Source organism: Rattus norvegicus, chromosome 5 (genome assembly GCF_036323735.1).
Source record: "Rattus norvegicus strain BN/NHsdMcwi chromosome 5, GRCr8, whole genome shotgun sequence".
NCBI classification, from domain to species: domain Eukaryota; kingdom Metazoa; phylum Chordata; class Mammalia; order Rodentia; family Muridae; genus Rattus; species Rattus norvegicus.
Genome location: NC_086023.1, coordinates 14316477 through 14344083, shown reverse-complemented (window position 1 = coordinate 14344083; position 27607 = coordinate 14316477). Strand labels below are relative to the sequence as shown.

General features: G+C 38.5%; 1 protein-coding gene across 1 annotated transcript; it reads right to left on the bottom strand.

Moving 5' to 3' along the window:
- Positions 1-359: 359 nt before the first annotated feature.
- On the bottom strand, positions 360-27001 carry Vcpip1 (valosin containing protein interacting protein 1). Its single transcript, NM_176857.3, has 3 exons — positions 24178-27001; positions 14669-14755; positions 360-1312 (listed from the first exon to the last, which is right to left on the bottom strand). Exons 1-3 carry the CDS (start codon positions 26882-26884, stop codon positions 441-443), a joined length of 3666 nt encoding a protein of 1221 aa, NP_789827.3. The 5' UTR covers positions 26885-27001; the 3' UTR covers positions 360-440.
- Between the last annotated feature and the right edge of the window lie 606 nt (positions 27002-27607).

Genomic DNA, 27607 nt, shown 5'->3' with positions numbered 1-27607 from the left:
CATTTAGTTCAGGTAAACTTGAAATCAACATTCTCATGAAATGTAGGATGGCTACCTTGATGACAATGTGTACCAACTGTCATTTCCTCTCCAATTCTGGTCTCTGCAGAAACCAAATATTTAGCAAGAGAATTTTCATGTCTGAAAATTAAGACTTTCATGGAATTAAAAATGACAAAGAACTTTCAATGAACCACATACATGGAATAAACCCTTTCAAAAGATCTAAACTAATTTACAAGAATTCAGAGCCAGCCTGGGCAGCAGTATATTAAAAGCTATTGCCAATCACACACTTGCTATCATGCACTGAATAACAAGATATAATCTTTGAATTATATACGTACAAGATTTTTAATGACTACTCAAGTTATGTGGCCCAGCCAACAAATATTACATATTCACAATAAACATCTGCCTTTATTAGCCTCTAAATTAAATCAAGAGTGATCCATCGGCTCAGTTGTGTTAGTTGTCTCAGCATCTTGACTATCCATCTCTTCAGGTTCCTCCATGGAATTTTCTTTTTGTGCTTTTGACCTTGTGGCAAATGCTGCTCCCAGTACATCTGCTACACGACTATCAGTTGTTTCAGTATTCAAATTCTCAGTGCCACCAGTTAAAGAAAAAGATTCAGGCAAGCCAGTCTGAAGATTCCCAGGCCTCACAGAAGAACTCACAGCTTCTACTTTTCTTTGAGAAAGATCAGATGGTGTTTGCTCTGTACTTTGATCCCGCAAGTGCTTGTCCATTGATGCCTGAATAGAAGAAACCATTTCCTGCAATTTTTTTCGCTGGGCCTCAACCACATCGGGATCAATCTGCCTACCATCTCTCATTGTTACCACTCCAGGAGCTATTCGAATAAGCTCACTATTACTAGAAGCAGCTGTGAACACAGGAGGCTCTGTTTTAATGGAACTATTACTAAAATCTGTCCCTGTATTATGCTTTCTTACAGCCAGAGTTTCCCTAGCTCTGGGATCCATGTGCGGGTTACTGGATGCAGTTCCTAGAGAATGGCCCTTCCCCTGAAAGGCAGTTACATTGTGAAGTTGCTCAGACTTCTTTTTCACTACTCCACCACTACCTAGTTTTAATAACCCATGTGAAGGGCTTGATTCCCTACTTCTTGTAGTAGCCTCTGCTCGAACCTGACTTACAGCCTCTTTAACTAAATCTTCAACATCAGGACCAATGGGGAAATGTCCTGCGGCATCGACACACAACTCCAGTCTGTCTTCAGAAGCATTATAAACAAAGGTTTTGCCAGGTAGATGTGGAAAAGTACAATGTTTGCCATCAGCCATGCCTAAAGAAAAAGAAAGATATTTCACGTTAAGATCTTGTTTACAATGCTATCAAATGCATAGCAAAGATATTTATGTCCAAAATAACAAAATTTCTGAATGCAACTGACAAACAACTTTCAAAAAATGATTTGCAACTGGCCAGTGTTAATGCATGCCTTTAAATCCAGCACAGGAGGCAGATACAGGTAGATCCTCTGAGCTGGAGGTCAGCTCTGTCTACAGGGCTACACAGTGAAACTCCTGGTACCAAAAACCAAAAAAAGAAGAAAAAAGAAAGAAAAGATAGAAAGAAAAAGAATACATCAAAAAACCATTTGCTGGAAAATAATTGAGTCTACTACCAAAAAATAAAAAAAGCATCAGTAAGACCTTAAAGTACTTCTCCCAGGGAATGAGGAATATATATATAGCATTATCCTATAGCAAAGTTAGGAAAAGAAGTTTAACTGAAAAAAGAAAAAAAAGTTTAACTGAGTTACCAAAAAAAAAAAAAAAAACCCAACAACAACGAAACCTAACCATAAAGTAAATCAATAAGAAAATGTAATAAATAAAATTATTAAAATTAAAATTATAATTACAAACAAATATTAATTTCAATAGTAGAAAAAAATGTGAATTAATAAAACTCCAGGTAGAAATTTCTCCTGACATGTTTCTGGCATAGTCAACTGACAGAAAGACTGTAGCTGCTGCCAGAGTTGTGGCTCAGGAAAACGGAACTTCCATTGTGCACATCCTCAGGCCAAACCAAGCCACACAAATGAAAGAAAGAACATAGCAAGTCAGATCTAAGTGGCCATTTACTTATTTAAAAAAAGGCATGGTGGGGGCTGGGGATTTAGCTCAGTGGTAAAGCGCTTACCTAGGAAGCGCAAGGCCCTGGGTTCGGTCCCCAGCTCCGAAAAAAAGAACCAAAAAAAAAAAAAAAGGCATGGTGGTCATGCCTTGAATCCCAGCACTCAGCAGGAGGATCAGGAGTTCAAGGCCTGCCTGAAAAAACTGCCAGGAGACTCGATATTCCACCACTATTCCCTGCTTTCATTTATGTGGACATCCAGTTGTCTCAATACCATTTTAAAAATAGACTTTTATTTCAATTCTCAATTCTATACCTAACATTTAAAAAAATCTTCAGGCCCTGCATGGTAATAAAAGCACTAGCTGCACAAGCAGACCCGAGTTTGATTCCTAGATCCCACTGTGGAAGGAGAGCTTCCAACAGGTGTCCTGATACACATGTAGTGACTCATGCATGTTCACATGTGCACACAAAACAAGATCTTAAATAATGCTTACAACTAGAAAACAAAAATAAATTATAATAGCCTAAGCTTCTACTTAGAGAACCAGAAGGAAAAGAAACTTTAAATCCAAACCTTACTATTAAAGAAAAACTTGAAAATAAAAATACAACTTAATGAACTAAAGTCAGAATAGGTATTCAAAACAGAAGCTGTGAGGCTTCACTTTAAATTTTACACTTTCAATATTGATTATATTTTATTTTTAAACAACAACAAAAATACCCACAAGAGAATTAGAACCAAAAACCAATTAGCTTTCTGTCTTCCTTCATATCTCCTGTCTAAAGCAAGCAAAAGAGAAAAGCCTATGAATCCAAATGTTGTTTCTTTGAAAAATACCAATAAAACTGATAAACCAAATATTAGCCAGACCAGAAGCAAAACGGAGGGAGGGAGAATGCACAAATGACTAACATTAGAAATGAAATGGCTACAGGCCTTGTTAGGCATTAAAGGACAACAAGGGAATATCATAAAACAACCCCATGCCACTACATTTGACAACTTGGAAGAAATGAACAGACATGTTGAAGAAATAAGTTTACGAGTACTACATATTCTAGAACCTAAGTTCACAGTGAAAGTCTGCCTGACAGGAGGATGGAGACATGGCTTCACAGCTCAGTGTGCTTTCTCCTTTCAATTCCATCACCTACATCAGGTGGATCAACACCCAACAATTCCAGCTCCAAGGGATCCAATGTCTCTTCTAGCCTCGGAAAGCACCCTTACATACATGGCATATACACACTGAAATATATACAGAAAAATTTTAAATTATAAAATAAATCCTTTATTTAAAAAACTGTCCAATAAAGAAAACTCTAAACATAATGACCTCGCTGATCAATCAACTCTACCTAGCATCATCTATCAAATGAGAATGAAATCTAAAAACAAAAGGAAGAAAACAAAAGGAAGTATTTTTTAAATCCATTTTAGGAAGTCAAAGTAACTCTGATTAAACGAACAGTTATTAGGAGAAAACTAAAGATCATTATTCATCATGAACAATCACAAAGCACTCGTCAAATATCTGAGCGTTTCATTGGGACTGGAGGGATGGCTCAGCTGCTAAAAGAACTTTCTGTTCTTGCAGAAAACCCAAAATCAGTTCCCAGCTCCCACAATATATTTCACAGCCATCTGTAACTCCAGTACAAAGAAATCCAATGACCTCTTCTGGCCTCCTCAAAACACATGGTATACATACATGCACACAAGCAAGGCACTCATACACATAAAATAAAAAATCAATTCCTGGGTGTGCCTTTCATCCTAGCTCTTGGGAAACACAGGCAAGTGGATCTCTGTGAGTATGAGGTCTGCCTGCTCTACACAGTGAGTTCCAGGCAGTCAGTGCAGATAAGACCCTATCTCAAAATAAATAAATGTCAGCTGCTGTAACTCACCCTCTCAACAAACAGTGAAAAGCAACACAATTATCTCCATAAATGAAAAGGAACATTTGTCATGACTCCGCACTCATTCCTAACAGGAACCGTTGGTAAATAAGGAAATGCAAGGGACTGTCCTCAGCATAAGACGGAAGACTTCTCCAAGATGAGACACCATCATGGTCTTCATTTCTATTCAATATTGAACTCAAAGTCTTAGCTACCGCAATAAGGTAAGGAAAACATAAAAGACAGGTGAAAAGAAGAGATCTTTTATTTACAAAGGCCATGTTGTCCTACACAGTCGAGAAACAAACTACTAAAAAGTCAGTATTTATGAGCTAATTATTAATACCAAGGTCACAGGGTACAATACTAACACAGGAAGTCAATTTTATTTCTAGTTAGTGAAAAATAACAACAAACAACAACTTTAAGAAGCATCTCTTAATAATAGGATTAATAAGTCCAAAAATAAAATACCTATATCTGTATACTAAAACTATAAAATCTGGGTAAGAGAGAGTAAATGGAGAAACATTTTCATAAATTATGAAACGGTATTTGTTAATCTATCAGATGTTTCTGATTTGTCTATACAGTCAATGAAATAACAGTAAAAAAAAAAAATCCCATGAGATTATTTTGTTGTTGAAATAAACAACCTGATCCTAAAGCTTGTGCAGCTAAACAAGGACCAGAAGTACCCAAACAACATTTAGGGGTCAAAGGAATATTCAGTGATTTATTTCAAGAATCACTATAAAAATACAATAATCAAGTCATGACATTAGAAAAACAAAGACAAAACAGAAACTCTAGAATTAGACCACCCCCCCTCCACACACACACACATATATATTAGTCTTTCCTAGAAGGGGAAACTGTGTACATAAAATAGTTAATTGCTTGAGTTGTTTGGTTTGGGTAATTTGGCAATACTAAAAGTTGGACCCAGAGTCTTACACATTTATGCATGCAAGTGTTCTACCACTAAACTACATTTCCAACCCTTTCTTTATTTTTAGATAGTCTTGCTAAGTTTCCCAGATAGACCTTGAACTTGTAATAATTTCTTGCCTCAACTTCCTGAGTGTCTCAGCTTCTTAAATAGCTATGATTATAAGTTTATGTCACCACACTTGGCTTCAAGTGACTTTTAAAGCAAATTTACTGTGGGATATTTGCATATGGTATAATTTATACTTTTCAAATATATAACTTGTTAACTAATTTTTGAGAAGGCATCAAAATAACCCAATGGATGAAATATAGGCTTTTTAATAGTACAAGAACAAATGAACATCCACAATTAAGAACAAATCTTGATTTATGCTTTTGCAACTCATCAAAAAATTAGCTTCTTCAATCCCGCTAAAATCAGGGACTAGATACACAAGGCTGCCCTCTCTCTCCCTGCCTATTCAATACAGTACTCAAAGTCCTAGCCAGAGCAATCAGAAAACAAAAGGAGGTCAAAGGGAAACAAATTGTAAAGGAAGAAGTCAAAATATCACTATTTGTAGATAGTATACCCTAAAAATGTGACCCAAAAATGCCACCAAAGAATGCCTAAACCTGATAAACAACTTCAGCAAAAGTGGCTGGATATAAAATGAACTCAAACAAATCAGTAGTATTCCTCTACTCAAAGGATAAACAGGCAGAGAAAGAAATTAGGGAAATGACACCCTTTACAATAGTCCCAAATAATATAAAATCCCTTGGTGTGACTCTAACCAAGCAAGTGAAAGAACTATATGAAAAGAACTTCAAGTCTCTAAAGAAAGAAATTGAAGATCTCAGAAGAAAGATCTCCCGTGCTCATGGATTAATATTGTAAAAATGGCCATCTTGTGGAAAACAATCTACAGATTCAATGCAATCCCCATCAAAATTCCAACTCAATTCTTTATAAAGTTAAAAAGAGCAATTAGCAAATTATTTGGAATAACAAAAAACCCAGGATAGCGAAAACTATTCTCAACAATTAAAGAACTTCTGGGGGGATCACCATCCCTGACCTCAAGCTCTATTACAGAGCAATAGTGATAAGAAACTGTATGATATTGGTACAAAGGAGGTAGGTAGATCAATGGAATAGAATTGAAGACTCAGAAATGAACTCACACACCTATGATCACTTAATCTTTGACAAAGGAGCTAAAACCATCCAATGGAAAAAAGACGGCATTTTCAACAAATGGTGCTGGTTCAACTGATGGTCAGCATATAGACAAACGCAAATCCATCCATTCTTATCACCCTGTACAAAGCTCAAGTCCAACTGGATCTTGGACCTCCACAAAAAACTAGATACACTCAAACTAACAAAAGAGAAAGTGGGGAAGAACCTCAAACACATGGGCACCGGGGAAAGTTTCCTGAACAGAACACCAATGGCTTATGCTCTAAGATTGAGAACAGACAAATGGATCTTCATAAAATTGCAAAACTTCTGTAAGGCAAAGGATATTGTCATTAGGGCAAAACAGCAACCAACAGATTAGGAAAAGATCTTTACCAATCCTACAACTGACAGAGGGCTAATATACAATATATACAAAGAATTCGAGAAGTTAGACTCCAAAGAATCAAATAACCCTATTTAAAAAAGGGTACAGAGCTAAACAAAGAATTCTCAACTGAGGAATATCAAATGGCTGAGAAACACCTAAAGAAATGTTCAACATCCTTGGTCATCAGGAAAATGCAAATCAAAACATCCACCTCATACCAGTCAGAATGGCTAAAATCAAAAACTCAGGTGACAACAGATGCTGGCATCTGGATGTGGAGAAAAAGGAACACTCCTCCATTGTTGGTGGGATTGCAAGCTGGTACAACCATTCTGGAAATCAGTCTGGAGGTTCCTCAGAAAATTGGACATAGTACTGCCTGAGGACCCAGCTATACCACTCCTAAGCATATACCCAAAAAAAAATGCTCCAACATATAACAAGGACACGTGCTCCACTATGTTCACAGCAGCCTTATTTATAATAGCCAGAAGCTGAAAAGGACCCAGATGCCCTTCAACAGAGGAATGTATACAGAAGATGTGGTACATTTACACAATGGAGTACTACTCAGCTATCAAAAACAATGACTTCATGAAATTCTTAGGCAAATGGATGGAACTAGAAAATATCATCCTGAGTGAGGTAACCCAATCATAGAAAAACACACATGGTATGCACTCACTAATAAGTGGATATTAGCACAAAAGCTCAGATTACCCAAGATGCAATCCACAGACTACATGAAGCTCAAGAATGCTTTAGTCTTTCCTAGAAGGGGAAACAAAATTACTCATAGAAGGAAATATGGAGACAAAGTTTAGAGCAGAGACTGAAGGAAAGGCCATCCAAAGACTGTCCCACCTGGGGATCCAGCCCATATACATACAGCCACCAAACCCAGACAATATTGCTGATGCCAAAAAGTGCATGCTGACAGGAGCCTGATATAGCTGTCTCCTGAGAGACTCTGCCAGAGCATGACAAATACAGAGGCTGATGCTCACAGCCAACCATTGAACAGAGAATGGGGCCCCCACTGGAGGAGTTAGAGGATGGATTGAAGGAGCTGAAGGGGTTTGCAACCCCATAAGAACAACAATACCAACCAACCAGAGCTCCCAAGGACTAAACCACTATCCAAAGAGTACACATAGACAGACTCATGGCTCCAGCTGCATATGTAGCAGAGGATGGCCTTTTGGGGCATCAATGGGAGGAGAAACCCTTGGGCTGGATACCCCAGTGTAGGGAATGTCAGGTTGGGGAGATGGGAAGGGGTGGCTGGGTAAGTGAGGGAACACCCCCTCATAGAAGCAGTGGGAGAGGGGATGGGATAGGGGGTTTTATGGATAGGAAACTAGGAAAGGGGATAACATTTGAAATGTAAATAAAAAATATCCATTAAAAATTAGCTTCCTTTTATACTTATAACTTTTCGTTTTCCTTTTCTTCCTTCCTTCCTTTCTCTCTTTTTTTGTTTTTTGAGAAAGTTTCTTTGTGTAGCCCTGTCCCAGAACTAGTTCTGTAGACCAGGTTGGCCTCAAACTCTCACAAAGCCTACCCCTGCATACCACTTGCTGGGATTAAAAGCATACATCACTACCACCCAGCTTACTTATGGCATTTTTCATATTAATATCCAAAGTATACCTGAAAATAAATATAAAAATCTAAAACTATAAAACTTATAGAATAAAACAGAGTATAAAAAGAAAAAGCATGAAGTATAAAATGAAAAATTATAAAATTGGATTTTATCTAAATTTTAAAATTTACATATTCAAAAGATATCAAGAGAATGAAAAAACAAGTTATAGACTGTAAGAAAAAATTTGCTAAACACTCATTTCATCAATGACGCATACATAAAACACATTAAAAAAAAAAAGAAATACATCAAAGGATCTTCAACATCACTTTACTGGAGAAATGCCAAGTAAACCACAGTGGGCTAATGCTACAAACCTATGAAAAGATTTTTTTGTTTTGTTTTACGAACAAAACCTCAAATGGTACAGCTGCATTTCAGTGTTAGAGAGCCAGACAGTTCTCTAAGCAAGTTCCAAGCCAGCTAGAGTTACACAGTGAGACGCTGTCTCAAAATCAAACCAAGCCAAACCAAAAGACAACTGGAGCTGGAAAGATGGCTCAGTGATTAAGAGTGAGAACTGCCCTTGCAAGAGCACCAGAATTTGATTCCCAAACCCTTATTGGTGTCTCACAACTGCCAATAATCCTAATTCCAGGGGATTTGAATAATCTGCACTCATATCCACAGACCCATACACATATAATTTAAAATAATAACTTCAATTAAGCTGGGCATTGTGGTACACACCTTTAATCCCAGTGCTCGGGAGGCAGAGGTTAAGTGGATCTCTGTGAGTTCAAGACCAGTCTGGTCCACAAATCAAGTCCAGGAGCCCGTCTATTACACAGAGAAACCCTATCACAAAAAAGTCAAAAAAAAAAAAAAAAAAAAAAGAACCCATGTAAAAGAGCCAGGAATGGTGGTATGCTCTTGTAATCCCAGCCAGAGACAGAAGGATCACAGGCCAGCTAGCTTAGCCTATTGAATGAACTGTGAACTGTAGGCTAGTGAAAGGCCCTATCTCAAAAATCAACGTAGGCAACTCTTGAAGAACAACATTTGGCAAGTAGTTGTCCTCTGGTCTCCACATGCATGAACACATACCCATACACACACAAGCACATGCACATACAAATGACACTACCAAATGCCAATAACAAACCTAAAACAAATAGAACTTTCATATAGCTCTAATAGAAAAGAAAAATGGTCTAATTGCATTGGAAAATAATATGGAAATTTCTATGAGTAAGAGTATTTGTGTATGAATGTATGTGTGAATGCTATATATGTATATGTTCATGGTGGCTGAGTGTGTGCATATGTGTGCATGTGGAAGCCAGAGGTCAGCATTGATTATCTTCCTCTCATTCCCCACAGGATTCCTTCTACTGATCCCACAGCTCACTGATTTGGCAAGGCTGGCTGAGCAGCCAGCTGCAGGAACACTTTTGTCTCTGCTGGGACTTTAGGCACATGCCACCATGCTCTGCCTTTACATGAGTGCTGGGGATCTGGACTCAGATCCCCACTCTTAGGTAGCAGGCACTTTACACCAATGGAGTCATTTCCCCAGGCATAGAAGTTTCTTATAAAGATAAAGAATACTCACCATATGACCATATATTTCATTTAAGTGTTTACCAAACTGAAATGAAAAACTTACATGAAGCCAGGTGTAGTGGCCCAAGCCTTTAATCCCAGCACTGGAGAGGCAGAAGCAGACAGACCTTCGAATTCAAGGCCAGCCCAGTCTATAGTGTCAGTTCAGGACATCTCAAAATAATAACAATGATAATGATAATAATGATGATGATGATAATGATGATGGAGGAAGAGGAGGAAGAGGAGGAGGAAAAGAGAGAAGGAAGGATAAAAAAAGAAAAGCTTACATGAACACAGAGCCTGTACATACATGATAAATGTTTACAGGGCTAGATTCATAGTAACTAAAAAATGAAAACAGTTCAAATGTCTTTTGGTTGAGATCTTTTTTAAAAGCGTGTGCATTCGTGCATGTCTGTGACCTCATATTCCATGTATAAGGGTGCCTGCAGAGGCCAGAAAAGCATGGCAAAAAAAGCTTCCCTGGAGTTGGAGTTATAGGACTGTGAGCTGCCCAAAGTCGGTGTGGAAAATGAACTTTGATCCTCTGTAAGAGCAAAAAGCACGCCCAATCAACAGCTGAGTCATCTCTCCAGCCTCTATTATTAATGTTTTAATGTGATAGATTTAATCAATGAAATATTATTCAGCAATGACAATGAAATCAACTACTGATACCTGCCAATGTACACTAAAACAGAAATAAGACGCATTCATTATCTGTTTCCTGCCACGTTGTGTCCTATACAGCCTCAGGACTTTCCTAGTAGGAAGGCTATTTACCAGAACATAGACCATAGACATTTGACTTCCGTGTGCAAAAATAAAATTCCTTTATATAATTAAAAACAAAATAAAAAGGCTTTTCTCTCTAAAGGACACTGTTATGACATTTTGATTACAGTGGACGGTAAGGTAGTGCTGTACTGCAAAAGCAGCAATAGGTAGTATGTAGACAGGAATATGGCTACATGCCAACAAAATCTCACAAGGCAACAGATGCGACATGTGCCTCAGGCTAATTTACCAACACCTATTCTAAGCAAAACAACCATGCACAAAAAGTTACCTTAATGCAGCAATATAAAAAAGGAAAATAAATGAATTCAAATCCATGGTTGCCAGTTTATAGGGACTGGGAAATGGGGGTTGGCTAAAAATCCGGACTCATGAAAGATATTCTGTATTTTTACTGGGGTTGATACATGACTGTATGTTTCTCAAAATCCACATGCAGTGTATTAAAGAATATACAGGTTCTGAGCACCTCTAATCCAACAATCCAAAATCCATACTGTGCCAAGACCTGAAAGTTTCCTCAGCACAAAAATTATGCCACTAGTAGAAGACTCCACACTATGAAACTGGCTTCATTTAACTGAAAAATTACTTCATGTTACTATAATATTACTTAAGGAGATTATGTGAGATTATCTGCAGGTGATGTGTTTAAGGCAGGTAGGACACACAAATGAATTTTTGACTTGAGTCAAATAGATCATGATGTATATGCACAGTGTTCCAAGGACTGGAATGCTTCTGGTTCCAAATATTTCAGGCATATGATACTTAGTCTATACCTGTCTCTGGGCTGGCACAATGACTGAGCATATGAAAAGTGCTTAACAAACAAGCCTGACAACAAGAGTAGGAGACCTACATATATATGTCCCAACCAATGCCGGGACCCAAGGGGAAAGGAAAGACTTGATTGCTGACCACAAATGAAGAACCAGGTATGGAATATGACACCCTTACACACACACACAGACAGACACAGACACACACACACAGACACACACACACAGACACACACACATACCACTTTATACACAATACCAATAAAATTAAGATGTTTAACAACAATAACCCCTTTTTTTTAGATATTCTTTGGTTCCATGACTCAAATGAACTGAAAGAAAACATTTGATATTTAAACACTGCTTAAAGTATTTCACACTTATATACATACTAAAAGGACTTAGTTCTGAAACTATATATCTGAGACTAGCTTAAACAGCCCAGCTGAGATGAAAGTCAAAATGGACTAGTAATTGTGGAAGCCAGGTAACAGGTACATGGGATTCATAACATCCTTGCTATTTTCTATGTCTAAACATTTCTACAGCAGCCTACTTGGGATTTGTTGTTTTGAAGAAAAAAAGTTCAAAAAATAAGTGTACACTACAAAAATTTGCATTTAATGTCTGTAAAGATAGGTAGGAGACATAAGCTAAACCAGAAATGATAAATCTGAAGCCAAAAGAACTCATCATACATCACTGCAAACACATGAGGTCAAATATATGCCCTGCCAACTTCTCTCTCAAGATCTTTAAATCCTAAAGGTATAACTGTACACTTACATACAGTTGTATTTATCTTTATAAACAAAGAAGTTAAATGTAAAACAAGCTGTTTCCCGAAACCTAAAAAGCAGTAATATATGCCAGTCACCACTAAAACAAAACAATAAAAATACCGTATTATCTGGTTCTGTGACAGTCACAAGCTGTGTAATCAGTTTTGCCTCTAATTTCATAGCTTGTATTCTTTCATCATTAAGGACCAAAATAGAGGGGTTGGGGATTTAGCTCAGTGGTAGAGTGCTTGCCTAGCAAGCGCAGGCCCTGGGTTCGGTCCCCAGCTCCAAAAAAAAGAAAAAAAAAAGGGACCAAAATAGAAGCAAGAAAGCAACATAAAAATGTATTAATTACACCACAGAAACATACCTGACCACATCATAAGAACAACAAGTCAGATTGGTAAAGAAAAAATATATTTAAATAAACACACACACACACACTCATAGGAGAGAATGAATCTATTAGTAAGGCACTTGCTGTGAACATGAAGTCCTGAGTTCAATCCCCAGAACTTATGTTAGAAAAAAAGTGGCACATGTTTAATATACCAATGCAGAAGACAGATGAGTGGATTTCTAGGGCTCCCTGGCCAGCTAACCTAGCCTACTTGGAAAGTTCCAGGCCAAGAGACCTTAGCTTAATAAAACAAAAAACAAAACAAAACAACAACAACAACAAAAACCCCAAAAACCCTGTGGGTAGCACATGAGGAACAAATGACACCTGAGGCTCTGTTCTGGCTTTCATACACATAGGCACATTCATATATATGTATGTACACACACTTATACATACAAGGCTGGGGGAATGTAGCCCAGTGGTAGGACACTTATACATATATACACACCCACATACATGAAGCTCAGTAGTAGAGCACTTGCCTAACATGAGTGAAGCCTTTGGTTCAATCTCTAGCACTAGAGGAAAAAAAAGCAACAAACATGCACACACTTTAAAAAGAATATAGGGGGGCTGGGGATTTAGCTCAGTGGTAGAGCGCTTGCCTAGCAAGCGCAAGGCCCTGGGTTCGGTCCCCAGCTCCGAAAAAAAGAAAAAGGAAAAAAAAAAAAATAAATAAAAAGAATATAGGGAGAGATGGCTCAGCGGTTAAGAGTGCCAACTGCTTTCCAGAGGTCCTGAGTTCAATTCCCAGCAACCACATGGTGGCTCACAACCATCTGTAAAGAGATCTGATGCCCCCTTCTGGTTTATCTGAAGACAGCTACAGTGTACATATAATAAATGAATAAATCTTTAAAAAAAAAAAAAAACAAACAAACAAAAAAAACCCCAAAGAACAAAACAACAATAATTAAAAAAAAAAAAAAAAAGAATATAGGGGGTGTCGTCTCTTGCAATGGAGATGGCTCAGTGGTTAAGAACTCAAGTTCAGTCCCTAGCACATAGGGTCAGACAGTTCAAAGAAATCCAACATCATCTTCTGGTGTCTGAGATACCTGCACTCATGTGCACACACACATATGTATACGTATAATTTAAAATAAAATAAATCTTGAAGTGGGGGGCATCTCATGTGGATATCCATGGTCCATGGTGTTGTAAGAAACTATGTGGAAGTCCATCATCCGTGCTCCCGCTGACTATAAAGGGCAAGGAAGATACTTTGGCAGTGTTATTAATGACTGCAGACTCACAGTTGATAAAGAGGGGCATGGAAGGCTTCTATGACAACCCGTACCCCTACCACACCACCTCCCTCAAAAACAGAACAGAGCCTGTTTCAAACAGAAAACCACTGACAAGAAATCACAAAAATTGCTGAAGTATAGCTCTCCACAATTATGGCTTCTGGCAGGGGTGTGGATAGGGAAGGACTCAAGTTTTCTTTAAGGGGCTAACCACTGGCAGTTTGATCATGCTCCAGTGAGTATATGGGCAACGCAAACTGGATTTGTTTTTTTTTTTCCTTCTTTCTTTTGGGAGTGGAAGGTAAAGCCACAAGGATTGAGAAGGGGGAAATCTGGGAGGACTGGGAAGTGTGATCATGGTTTATGACGTGCAATTCCAAAATAATCAATAAAGATACTATGGGGAAAAAAGTGTAACCAAGAAATAAACTAGATTTAAAAAAAAAAAAAGGTGGTGGTAGGTGGCAGATGGTAGGTGGTATCTCATTATGTTGCTTAGGTTGGTTGGGAACTCCTGGATTCAAGGGGCTCTCTAGTATCAATACCCCAACTTGGACTATCGGCATATAGTACTAGGCCTAACTGTCAATATTTTTTTAAAAATATCATGACTGTTTTTATAATATCACATTTTACTTAGTGTGTGTGTGTGTGTGTGTGTGTGTGTGTGTGTGTGTGTGTGTATGTGCATGGGTACACATGTACCATGGTGTACATGTGGAGGTCAGAGGACAACTGCAGCAGCAGTTTTCTCCTTCCCCCATGTAGGTACCAGGGATGGAAATCAGGTTGTCAAGCTTGTCAGCAGGTGCCTCTACCCACTGAGCCATCTCACTTGGCCCCTATTTGGATGTTCTCAAATTTATAACAGCTTAGATGGAAACATTATCCAAGAATAAAATCAGAATTAAACTATACCCATAGTTTTCTTCATAATATTGTAGAATACACCACCCTGCTGGAACATGTGAGGAAGTCCCTTTGCATAAGACCACACGTCTTCTCCTGAAAGACAAAAGCATACAAAGTATTAGCTCAAACACAAGACTGCCATCCTTGACTATGCTGACCCAGGTTAGCTAACCTAGAACAGAGACTGAAGGCCCAGATCCAGAATGAGTGCTACACAGATGTGATACAATGGCATTCCAGAAAATGGAGGGCCACGGAAAGGTGAGAGCTACTGCCAACTGCTATCACAGAGGAGACTAACCTAGTGTTTGAAGGCCCATGTCACTTTTCAAGACACCATAACAACCTAAATTTTTAATAAGTTCCCTCAATTTTTAAATATAGGAGCCAAAAAAAAAATCCTTAAAACTGCACAAATCAGTATTAATCATACTAAACAAAATATATTTGAAGTTTCAGAATACCTCAAGGAAAATTTGCTGGTAAACACTGGTCAGGAACGGAAAAGATTATGAAAAGATACTCACTTTTAACTAGAATATAAAATTGTACTGTGTATGTGTGTGTTAAAAGTGAGTAAAAAGAAAAAGAAATAGCCAGTGAGAACGTAAGTGGGCAGAGTTCACTCCCTACCAACAAAAGGGAAAAAGATAAGAGCGTTTGAAAGCATCAGAGTGGAAGAACAGAACTATGTTGATGTGCTCCTTTATATTTTCATTATTTTCATCATTATTAAATTACATCATAGAAAATAAGAACACAGAGCAATAATGGGTCCATTTCCTACTAGAAAAGTATACTGTTGGGCCTGCGTCTTGTATAGAAATAAGTGATGCTAATTAATCATATGTCTGCAATCCTTTCCCATACCAGAGAGATATGAAGCTGTGTAATACTCACCTAGTTATCTTTAGTTAATCAATTTAAAATATAAAATGTTTAAAGCCTTGGCACATAAACCTTTGCCTAACCAGAACATTCAGTTACACTAACACTTTTTACTGATGATACAGTACTATTACCAAAATGGCTCTATTTAAATGAAGACATGCAGAAAAGTTTGATTTAAAATATCAAATCCCCACAAGTACAAATATACTAATAACTCCTAACTAATAACAGCTACACTGACCAAATTTTATCTAGAAAATGTATTTCTATGGTGATAACCTTTCATTTAATTATGGTCACTCTTAGCCTCAATAGTTAGTTTTTCTAAAATACTCAAGGATATTATTATTTTGGAAAACATCAAAAAGTAGAGGTAGCAGGGTTTGGGGTTGGTTTGGGGTTTTTTGTTGTTGTTTTTCTTTTTGGGTTAATACTGTGAACAGGTGCCAAAGAGAGAGTAGTGAGAGAAATCACATTTCTTAGCACTTGACACCCAGACCATGTCTTTTCTTATTAAGCAGTCATGGATCTCTGTTTCCATCATCTCCACATAAAGATTCTCCAGACACTTTCCAAATCAGCTGCATTCCCCATAAAGTACAAACAGCAGATACTCTACTATACTGTTTTGTTTATGTTATATATTTGTGCTTAATTTTATACATTAAGGGTAAAATTTTTCATTCTCTATCCCCCAAGAAATTTTTGCCCCGGGAAGGGTAATACTACATCATCACTCTGTGGTTAAAGGAAGTATAACATCATCTAAGCTGCTATTATTTACCGGTCTTTAAGCTGAGAAGGTACTGTTAACACTTCTTCTACTGTCACAACCAAGTTCTCTCTACTTCATTTACAAGCAAAGCTCAGAACAATGATTAAAGAATTCTCCCAAGATCATGCAGCAAATAAGTGTCAAGATAGGGTATGAATCTTTACACAATCAAAAGTTTATACATAACACTAAAATTAAACATCTACTAAGTGCAAATCATGTTAAAACAAACATGCTCTATTCATAATCCTGTTTTATAAATATGTATGGTATCACCTGGCTGTAGAAAGGAGAAATTATTTCCTTCGGTATATAAATACCTCCAATAAGTTATCTTTGTTGGTAAGGGAAACGAGAGAGGAGACTAGAGGTCAGGATCTCTGTACAAGTCCACCACAGTCACATAAAGCTCTCCATAGCACCTTCTCCATCTATAGTACTGCTGTCTTGGCCTCCTGCTGAGAATACTGCCCCCACTCAACAGTTTTCCCTGAGTCCGTCCTCCCCAACTCCCTTGTTCATGTAGAGTTAAATCTCCCATACTGCAGCAAAGTCGTCCAAAAGAAATCCTCAGCTACACAGGAGTCCTAAGGCCAGTGTAAGCTATAGGACAATAAAGAAAGGAAAGGGGAAAAAAGGGAAAAGAAAAGAACATAGATAAAGTCCAAGATCCTTTCTTATATAATACAAGAGCTAGTATTTCTCTACCATCCTCACACCACACCTTACCTTGACTTTTTTTGTTTTGTTGTTGTGAGACAGGGTCTCACCAGGTAGCTGAGACTAGCTTAGAACTCCCAGTCATCCTTTCTCTTCTTCCACCTCCTGACTGCTGCAATTACAGGCATGCACCATCAAGCCCAGTTCCCTCTGCCTTGATTTTTATGATGCAACACAAACTATTCCAGTGCCCAAAGGCCAATAATTGTTATGTATTCCTTAAAAGGCAATTTACAGAATAAATTTATAATTTATAAATTGTGATAAATTCAATAATTGCTCGTAGGTAAAGGAACACACTGCCAAGCCTGACAATCCAAATTCAATCCCAGGACCCTCATGGTGGGAGGAGAACCAACTCCCTCAAGCTGTCCTCTGATCTCCACATATAAGCAGGCGAGCGTACACACACTGATTAAATAATACAACAACCATAAAGTATAGAATTCCTCTACAATTCATCTGAATGGTTGAGTAATACTTACTTTGATGTCAACATTTACAGAAATACCAAGACCACCATTATACCGCTGGCTAATTTAGTTTACCTTTTTTCTTCTTTTAAACTAAAAGGTTTTCAGATTCAGGGAAAGATCAGTAGTTCATTAGACTCAACTTCATTCTTTTTTTTTTTTTTCTTTTCTTTTTTCTTTTTTTTCGGAGCTGGGGACCGAACCCAGGGCCTTTACCACTGAGCTAAATCCCCAACCCCTCAACTTCATTCTTAATACTCGTTGAGTAAACACATAGAATGAGTACCACAAATAAGGTTGGTTTTGTTTGTTTGTTTGTTTTTTGGTTTTTTTCTGGCTAGAGAGATGGCTCAGTAGTTAAGAGCACTGGCTCCTCTTCTACAGGACCTGGGTTCAATTCTCAACACATATTTGGTAACTTATAATCAGCTGTTCCAGGAGATCTGACACTTTCTTTTGGCTTTTGGGGTCACTAGGCAAAAAAAATGGTACAGACATGCATGCAAATGAAAGAATGGAAGTAGGGCTGGGGATTTGGCTCAGTGGTGAGCGCTTACCTAGGAAGCGCAAGGCCCTGGGTTCGGTCCCCAGCTCCGAAAAAAAGAACCAAAAAAAAAAAAAAAAAAAAAAAGAAAGAATGGAAGTAACAAAACTGTCTCCCACCAAATCTGTAAAACCTAACCAATAGCAACACCTGTTTTCAGGACAAACGCAGCAAACACAAAAATGGCTCCATCTCTTTAGGACAAACTCTTAAGAGAAGAATATCATAGTGACATCTCCATTATATCAACAGTTTTCCTGTGATAGTCTCTCAACTAGCTTTACTTGATAATCAGCTGTTTTTCATGGTACAAAAGTAAAACATTTCTAGTTGATGTACTATGTGTGAAGATAGAAAATATACCACCATAAATAGCCTCTTTTCACTGTCTTCTTCTGGAATCCTTCCTAGAGCCTTCAGTTCTGCTCTATAAACAGAGATATAGGTAGCAGAAATACTACAGATGATTTTCTTCTACTTTATCTACTAGGGTTTTTTCTATTTCAGAAGCGATTTTTAAATTCACATTAAAAACTCTGTTTCAAGGTGGGGTATGGTGGTATGCACCTTTAATCCTAAGGAAAGGCAGGCAGATCTCTGTGAGTTTGAAGCCAGCCTGGTCTACAAAGCGAGTACCAGGTCAGCCAGAGCTACACAGAGAAACCCTGTCTCAAAAAACAAAAAGCAAAAACAAAGTGAAGACCTACCACATGTTATTTTATATATATGTTGGAATTCTTGAGAAGAAAATAAAAATAAAATGTATCAGATGGCTAAATCGTAGAAAGTGATTAACTTAATCTTCAAAGTATAACTATTAAAAATTGCCTGTAAGGTATGCGTAAAGACATTTATCAACATTTTATTCAACTTTATGACTATTCTCACTACAGTTGTATTACATGTAAGTAAAACCATTCAATGGCAATACAGAATAAAGTATATATAAGCCATAATCTAGATTTTAAACTTTTACCTAGCATTTGAAGAAAAATATAAAAAGAGAATACTAATACAGAGATCCAATATCACCTAAAAAAATAACCATCTATCTGACTTCCAAATGTGATTCTGGAAAATCCTGAGTTATTATGATAGGCTTAGTAAGTAGAAACATGTTTGCTAAGCATGCATGAGATCTTAGATTCAACTACCAATACCACCTTCACCAATAAGTAAAAAAGAAATTACAAGTGTTATGAGGGTTTTGGATGCTGGAGATTGATCCAAATAGGCCCTATATTTTAAAAGTATATAGTAAAAAGCCACAGTCCTTTCAGGAAGAAAAACAGTGTAATAAAATCCAATAAGCTTCTCCATTTTTCAAAAGTTGGTAGTGAACTAAGATAAATAACACATTTTTACTTAACTACAGTCAAATTTTGTTTTCACTAAATATATCTTTACCTCCTGATAATGCTATGATAATCAGAAAATAATAAGAAAAAAAGAAATGAGCCAAATTCTTAGGGTAGATTATATCTACCATAGTTACCATATAATAAAATACAAACAAGTGATCTATAAGGAATTGTACTAATATATTTTGCAAAGCCATAGTTGGGGGTTGATTTAAACACTATATAAGTAATGAAGATGGCAGTCTGTAAAAACTAAGTTAAATAAACTCCAATGGTCTGGGGTTGGGGATTTAGCTCAGCGGTAGAGCGCTTGCCTAGAAAGCGCAAGGCCCTGGGTTCAGTCCTCAGCTCCGAAAAAAAGAAAGAAAGAAAAAAAAATCCAATGGTCTGGATAAGATGTATTAAAAGTACATGTGAAATATCACAGGAAAAATATTATATTTTGTACTATCGTTATATATTTCAAAGCAACTGTGACTATTTCCATGAATGCCCCATACCAAGCTATTATTTTGTTGATATAATACAAAATCTATTTAATGAATATTATACTTAAAAACAACAGAAAGTTAAGGTCCTAAGTCAATCCTAGCACCACAAAAACAAATAAAAGCTCAAACAGTCCCCTTTTCTGCCCTATGACCTCCATGATATAAACTGTGCTCTATCACACCCTCCCTAGCATGATAAACTGAACCTTCTGAAGCCATTAGCTAAAAAACAAAACCAGCCTCAAAAAAAAGAAAGGAAAAAGAAAAAAAACACAACCCCGACAAGTCAGCAACATTTCACAAATACATACAATCTGTGTGTGTGTTTGTGTGTGGAATTAAATAGGAAATATTTCTAAAATGCTATGATGGCTATATTTGAGGTTTATCTTTTTTTTTTTTTTTTTTTTTTTTTTTGTCTATAGAAAAGAAGGTTGGTCGTGTTTTGATAAAAGCTATAAAATCAGAAGACCCTCAGCAGAGACCCTGCCAGGCAAGTTGTGATGATCTGAATGAGAAATGCCTCCCCCACATCCCCAGTCTCCAGCACTTGATTATTTGGTTCCCAGTCAGTGGTACTGTTTAGGGATAGATTTAGGTGTGGGCTGGCTGGAGGCAGTCTGTCAACTAGGTGAGGTCTTTCAGTTTCAAAGCCTCCCTATGCCATTCCCAGGAAGCTCTTTGCTTCCTGCTGTCATTTTTTTTAGATGTGAGCTTTCAGCTTACTGCTGCAGATGCCATACCTGCATATTGCCACATTTTTCTGCCATGATGGTAATGTACTCTCTTGTTCCTCCAGACCCATAAGCCCTTTTTCTATTAAGTGGCCCTGGTCATTGTGCTTTAGCATAGCAATAGATAAATAGCTAGCACATAAGTTCACAGAAGGCAGGAACTATGTCTCCATTCATCTTTGTACCTCTGAAGTAGTCTCAGGCTCACAGCATACATTAATTTTGAGTGTTCATTCACTCAGTAGCATTTGCTTGGTATCATAAAATGTGGCAGGACTGTACTAGGTGATAAGGCATCCATTAAAACAGGTTCTATTCTCTATGTTTGTAGACTTCAAATCTAGTGGGGAAGGGGCAAATAAATAATTAAATAAATAAGATCATTAAGCCTGCAATAGGTACTGTAAGGAAAACTAATAGGATATAAAATAAAGAGGATCTACTTAGAATAGTAAGCAGAAGTTGGTCAAACTTGAGAGGATGTATTCAAAACTAAATACAAGGGAGAAGGCAAATAAATTTTGTAAAGCTTGATTTTCAAGCTATTTCTAAACAAACATAAAAGGAGTTAATTTTTACATTTTGAAATTTGCAAATTTCCAAATAACTCCTTTTTTTTTAGCATCACCAATCTAAACACCAAGTTGCTATATATATAGTCATATGTATATAACTATTCCAAAACTAATATTTTTACAAACACATTACATTTAGAGAGTACCTTCTATATAATTAAAAAACAATTAGAAAGAGAAGACTAATATACAACGCAGCCAGTCTTAGTACTTTGCTTATTTGGGGTTTTGATGATTTTTTTTTTTTTTTAATGTTGCTGTCATCACTGGAGACAGGGCACTGCTATGTAATCCAGGCTCAAGACATCATCTTTATGCCTTAGGTTTCCAAGAGCTTGGAATGCTAGGATTACCAGGCTTGTGTTATTTCTTAGAGCAAAAATTTCTCAAATGCTACTACTTTAAATTAGCAAAATTCCTTTATACTTAAATTTTGTGTTGGTAATGGATACATATAAAAAAAAATCTTAGGGCTGGAGAGATGGCTCAGCGGTTAAGAGCACCCAACTACTCTTCCAGAGGTCCTGAGTTCAATTCCCAGTAACCACATGGTGGCTCACAACCATCTGTAATGGATCTGATGCCCTCTTTTGGTGTGTCTGAAGACAGCTATAGTGTACTCACATATATAAAAATAAATAAATCTTTAAAAAAAAAATCTTATGGCTTATGGACAGCCATGTAAGTATCAAAGGTGAAGAGGCAAAGGATCAGAATAGAAGTGGTATATTGGGGAACTCATTACAGTTTATACTAGTTCCTAGAAAATTAGATGCAGGAAGCATAAATCAATTTTTTTAAAGTAACTATAAGCTAGTATTTTTACTAACTTTCGTTACAGAACATATTACTATACTGAGCAAGTACTTAAGACCACTGATTTATAATGTGACTCATGCCAATGTATTAATTTACAATGGAGTAAATGGACTCCTTACCTATACTCTCTCTCACCTGTTACCAAATGAAGCTAAATGAATGGTAAAAGTAAATCCTTTTATGGAGTCATGGAATCAGATAAAGAGGGTGTTATGGCAGAGAGGCCAAAACCAGGACTCACAAAAATATTCCTATTCTTCAGCAAAGATTACCTTTCTAGTTACCAGAATTATCATGAACCCCAGGTGATATATTTCTCCTTTGTACGACAGTGCATAAGCATTGCCAAATTCTGCTTTTCCGACTCTTTTTCAATGTTGAGTGCTGACCATCCATTCCATTTCTGCAGATACAGTCTTTCTTTTAGACATGTTAAATTCAGTTAAAAACAAAACAAATCCCTTCAAACTGCTTACTACTCGTTAGGCACTAGCTACTGGATATAGAGTCAATAGGAGATATTCGCCACAAAAATGTTCATTTATCCTCTTTTAAGACAGACATTATCATCCTGTTTTAACCTGAGAAACCGCCAGTCTTAAAATGTCTTCTGTATGTACCTAATTTTGCCCATTTTGTGAGGATGTTATTTTCAGAATCCTGGAAACACTTTATCTATGCTCAAATCAACTACAAGTGATCTTTGGTACAGAAGCAATTGAAGTATTGAGGAGTTAATAGTTTCCCTGAAATCACTAATAAGTATTAGACCATATTAAAGTCAGATTGTGCCTTCTGATTTCCAAAATCATACAGCCATTCCTCTATTCCATGAAGTCTCTAAGAAACCACAATGTCTCAGAAATACGGAAAATACCTACGTTGGTTTCTCTAATTCAGTTCTTATGCATAGCAAACTAAAATCAACAATATCAAGCTGAAAGTTTGTACCATTTTTATATTTCCCATAAACTAGTAGGCTTCCAACTTAATAAGCCAGTAATAAATCATTATCGTAGGCCAAGGCCAATTCACTATTTAGTAGTCTGAGAAAACAGAATCAAAAGCCAGCATTTTTCTAGCTAAAAATTCTAATCTCAACAAAATTAAGTCTCTTCTAACAACTATCCTTTAAATTTTACTTCATACTTGAAAACTTGTATAAGGCTTATGTTAACACCAACTTAAAGACAAAGGTTAAGCAAATAATGTAAAAAGCATACCACTAGGCAGGATCCCAAATCATCTAAAGACTGAAGCAGGATCCCAAATCATCTAAAGACTAAAGTTACCGTATTTAGCTGATAATATATTTTCCTTCAATTTGTACTAAATTATCAAAAAAATTTCTAACCGCATTGTCATCTTTCTTGTTTCTTACCGAGATATGCACTGTAATTATGGCAGTCCCTGAACCATAAAACTAAACACAAAACCTATCGTACACGTAAGAAAAACATGATGAAGGAAGAACAGGAAATGGAGGAGATAGGCTAGTAGGTGGGAGTGCAGTCACACTATAAACACCAGAAACTGCAATTCATCAAACAGGAAGTCCTGAAATCACATGACAGACAGGAAAATGAAATTAAAAATAAATGAAAAAGGATCAAGATAGAAAGACCTAAGAGCTCAGACAGGGTGAAAAAGGGCTTTAACTATAAATACATTTTTTAAAAGCAAGTTTAATATATATGTAATTAGTCTGATAACAGTTGAGTAACTACTTTCACTCTGTAGTTTCATGCTGTTCTAATATTCACTCAATAATCATATTATTATCTACTACCAAACACTAAGGAAAATAACTTTCTCCTTTCTATAGAATCAAGTATTTATGATAACAAGGTTTTTTTCCTCTTCACAACAAAACAACTCAGTATTTTATACTCACAATTAAAATATACCATCAGGGGCTGGAGAGATGGCTCAGCGGTTAAGAGCACCCGACTGCTCTTCCAGAGGTCATGAGTTCAATTCCCAGCAACCACATGGTGGCTCACAACCATCTGTAAAGAGATCCGATGCCCTCTTCTGGTGTGTCTGAAGACAGCTACAGTGTACTTATATATAATAAATAAATAAATCTTTAAAAAAATATATATATACCATCAGAGTTCAATTGCTCTTACCCATTAATGTTGCTAAAAGACACAAGGAATACATTTCTTTGTCAGCTTGCTCCTGAAGTTCCTTGGAGGACAGCTTGCCAGTAACAGCAATCTCTTCTTGTCTCACAGTGTGGGCTGAGTGTGCAGCAGTGGATGGACCACCTTCTGCTTTGCCTTTTAAGATCTCTATGGTAATTCTGTCACCATGCTGCAAAGGAACTGGCTCCTTTTCCATTCCTGCTTGGGGTGGCATTAACTCTTTAGGAGGAAAACCATATCGAATACACTGTAAATATGGAGGAATGTTGAACTCTCTGGCTATACTTTCCTGAAGTTCAAAAAAGGTTGTTGAAGACTTAAGGGTAACCATGGACTGCCGTCCATCATTAGTTGTTATGCGAATCTTCTTCTCCTTAGAAGTGGTAGGTGAGTAGGGAGCCTTCGTGGGGGTGGCAGGTGCAGATGAAGGCCCATCACGAATAGTACTTGGAGAAACAGTTCTGGGTTGCCCCTTTTGCTCTTGTTTTAATTTCTCTGTTTTCCGTTTCTGCATCACAGAAGCTTGTTCTGTGATGTTCTGTTGAATAGTTCTTTCAGTTTTACTCATGTTTAATTCTTCCTTGTGCAAAGTTTTTGTTTTCTGTCCAGTAAGAATAATTTTAGTTGGTAGCTGAGACTCCAATTCTTGTCCTTGCACATCTCCAATTCTCTGAGCATGAGCACCATCTATATTTACAGGAGTGTAATCGTCAGGATTTTTTTTTGCAGTCTGATGCAATATAGTGTGGACAACTTTCTGAACTAGGATCTCACTCCCAAATTCACCTGGAAAGTGCTTGGTAACAAGTTTCATTGCAACATCATAAACATTACTATTCAAAGATGGATCACTTTCATACTGGAACCAATATACTGTTTCTCTGACTACTCTTCCTCCCCACTCCAAAGTGATAGGAAAAGCTTCTGGAAGGTTGTCATATTCTTTACCTTCCCAAAAGTGTTTGAATCCACAACCACATTTGCCACCAGTAGACCTAGAATTAGTTCTGTCTCCATCCAAATATACAATAGAGCCATCGCCTCTGACTCTTCGCACAGATGTGCCATGGCACCAATTACAAGCTGTTAGATTACTCAATCCATAGTCTGGTAACAGAACATCTTTCACTGGATCATATGAACAAACCAAATTGTTTAAAGGAAAGCTGTAATTTTTGTCAGGCCTCAGCTGTCCATGAGTACTTTTTGCCAGGTTATACAGTTTTCCTCCTGGAGCCAACCACTCAGGAGGGACATGAAGTTCAGAAAGGGCACCACAAAGCAAACACTTGTGAAGGCGATTATCCATTACTGCTTTTTTAGCAGCTGCTGTAACTTCCTCAGGCTGAACTCCTATCACCCCAGTCCTTCTGTAGAAATACTGATGTACATCAGCAACCAAACTAGGATGGATACCATGTTTGTCCATAAAGACTTCCTCCATAGCAGCAACCAACCTAAGTAAGTACTTATCCTGCAAACTTCTGTCTCCTCCAATAACACAACCACCATCCTCCTCAAGCTTGATGTACTTTTTAATAAGGTCCTGAGGCACACCCCATGCTTTAGGTAGCAAATTCATGGGTAGTTTGGGCAAGGCAGCCCCCTTTATGCCTACCAAGGGAATATAATGGTTTCTACCAGAGCTACTCCACGCAATACAGATTGGCTTGTTCAAATGACCATCTCTCCCAGTGCACTTCTCTGCAGGTATGAGCCCAGGTAGAAAGGTGGCTGAATAATCACCAGAGCTTCTCATGCCACTGAGGGAATCTAAGAGAATTATGGGACGATGTAACACATTGGCAAGGCCAAATATGTGGATATTCCTCAGGCCTAAGGGGACACCTTCAGGTGGCACAAACAGAGGGTCACATTCATTGATAATGTCCTCCCACTCTGCAGCATCAATAAAGTCATGAAACAGGGCTTGATATCGGGCTAGGTGCTGCTGAAAGTGCTGCTTCAGATTCTCCCTCAGGGCATGCCAGAAGAGCTCTCGGCCTACTAGAGCCCTAGACACAGCATGCACTAGGCAGTGTCCATCCCCATCCACATGCACTGGAATAAGGCATTCTTGACTTTTATTGGCCCGTTTGATATCCTCGAGAGTGTCATGCAAATATAGGAGGCTTCCAGATCGGTCCTTGCCATAGCCCACTGTGTTGACGTGCTCTGGTTCGATGAGGAAGGCCCGGTCACCGAGTAACGCGCAATCGAACAGTTCGCCTTGGTTCATGTCCCGGAGAAGCTTGGCGCGGCCCGTTTGTTTGTCCATTCCATAGCGTGCCAATATGGGCGACAATAATTTGCAGTGGTAGTTGGAGAGGCCCATCACCTTTACCAGTTCCGTGTTCTTCTTGGGAGCCCCCGTCACCCCGAGTAGCGCGTTCCGCAGCAGATTGTGCAGCACTACGTCCGGGTCGGTCACCTCCTCCACTCCCAGCAGCTGTTGCTGCTCGTGCCGCTGTCCGCACTCGGTACACTCGATGCTGACAGAACCTGAGGCCGGGAAGAAGAGCCGCGCCTGGCACTTGGGATCCGGGCAGCTCCCGGAAAGGATTCTCCGGTCCCTTCGTTTCGAAAGGCCCCCCGGAGTAGCCGCCGCCGCCAGGGACGACGAAGTCTGCGGAGCCTCGGGGGGAGGCGGCGGCGGCGGCAGCGGAGGAGGCGGCGGCGGCTGAGACATCGCTCTCGGCTCTCGCTCTGCGTCCCAAGCGACCCTCAAAGGCACATAGCCAGACCTCCGCCGGCCCGACGAGGTCTAGTCCAGGCCCAGAGCGAATGGCTTTCCTTTCCCTACCAGTTCCTCCTCCTCCTAGGCGAAGGCGGAAGCGCCGGACGTTGTTTCTCTTCTCACTTCTCCACAGCCTTAGCCGTTGCCCCGAACGTAACGGCCACCACCCCACCCCGCACTCACACTCACTCACTCTCGCTCTCTCCCTCAGATACAGACATACACGCCCTCACTGAGACTGCGCAGGCGTGGCTTCCGCACTGCCCTCTGGGAACGAGAGTCTTCCGGCTCCCCTCTCGCGAAGGAGTGTTAGGCGCTTCTGTCCACAAAGAACTTCAAATACCGTGATGCAAAGCAACTCGACGCACGCGGGAAGGAGGAAGAGGAAGGCACTCGGAAGGTGGGGGCAGAAAGGAAGTCGATGACTCGCGGGGATTGTCGGTAGTTGTATTTTTAACTGGATCCCTTTTGTAGTTTGCTCCCCCCTCCCCGGTCCCCCATTCTATGGCCCAGGAGAAAGAGTCAGAGAAACCGCATTTCCTAGGATGCTATGGGTAGTGTCCCGCCGTACTTTCCCCTTGCGCCGAAAGGAGTGTGCTTGGAGGAAAGAAAAGTGAAAAGGAATGGCGTGGAAGAGGGTCTAAAGTCCACCACCGCTGCTTGTCCGGGTTAAAG

Excerpts from the sequence above, each read along its gene's own strand:
- Vcpip1 (NM_176857.3), bottom strand. The coding sequence starts at position 26,884 with ATGTCTCAGCCGCCGCCGCCTCCTCCGCTGCCGCCGCCGCCGCCTCCC. Across the intron at positions 14,756-24,177 it reads TCTTTTAGCAACATTAATGG|GAGAAGACGTGTGGTCTTAT; the intron begins GTAAGAGCAATT and ends TTTGTCTTTCAG. Across the intron at positions 1,313-14,668 it reads TATTATGAAGAAAACTATGG|GCATGGCTGATGGCAAACAT; the intron begins GTATAGTTTAAT and ends CTTTTTCTTTAG.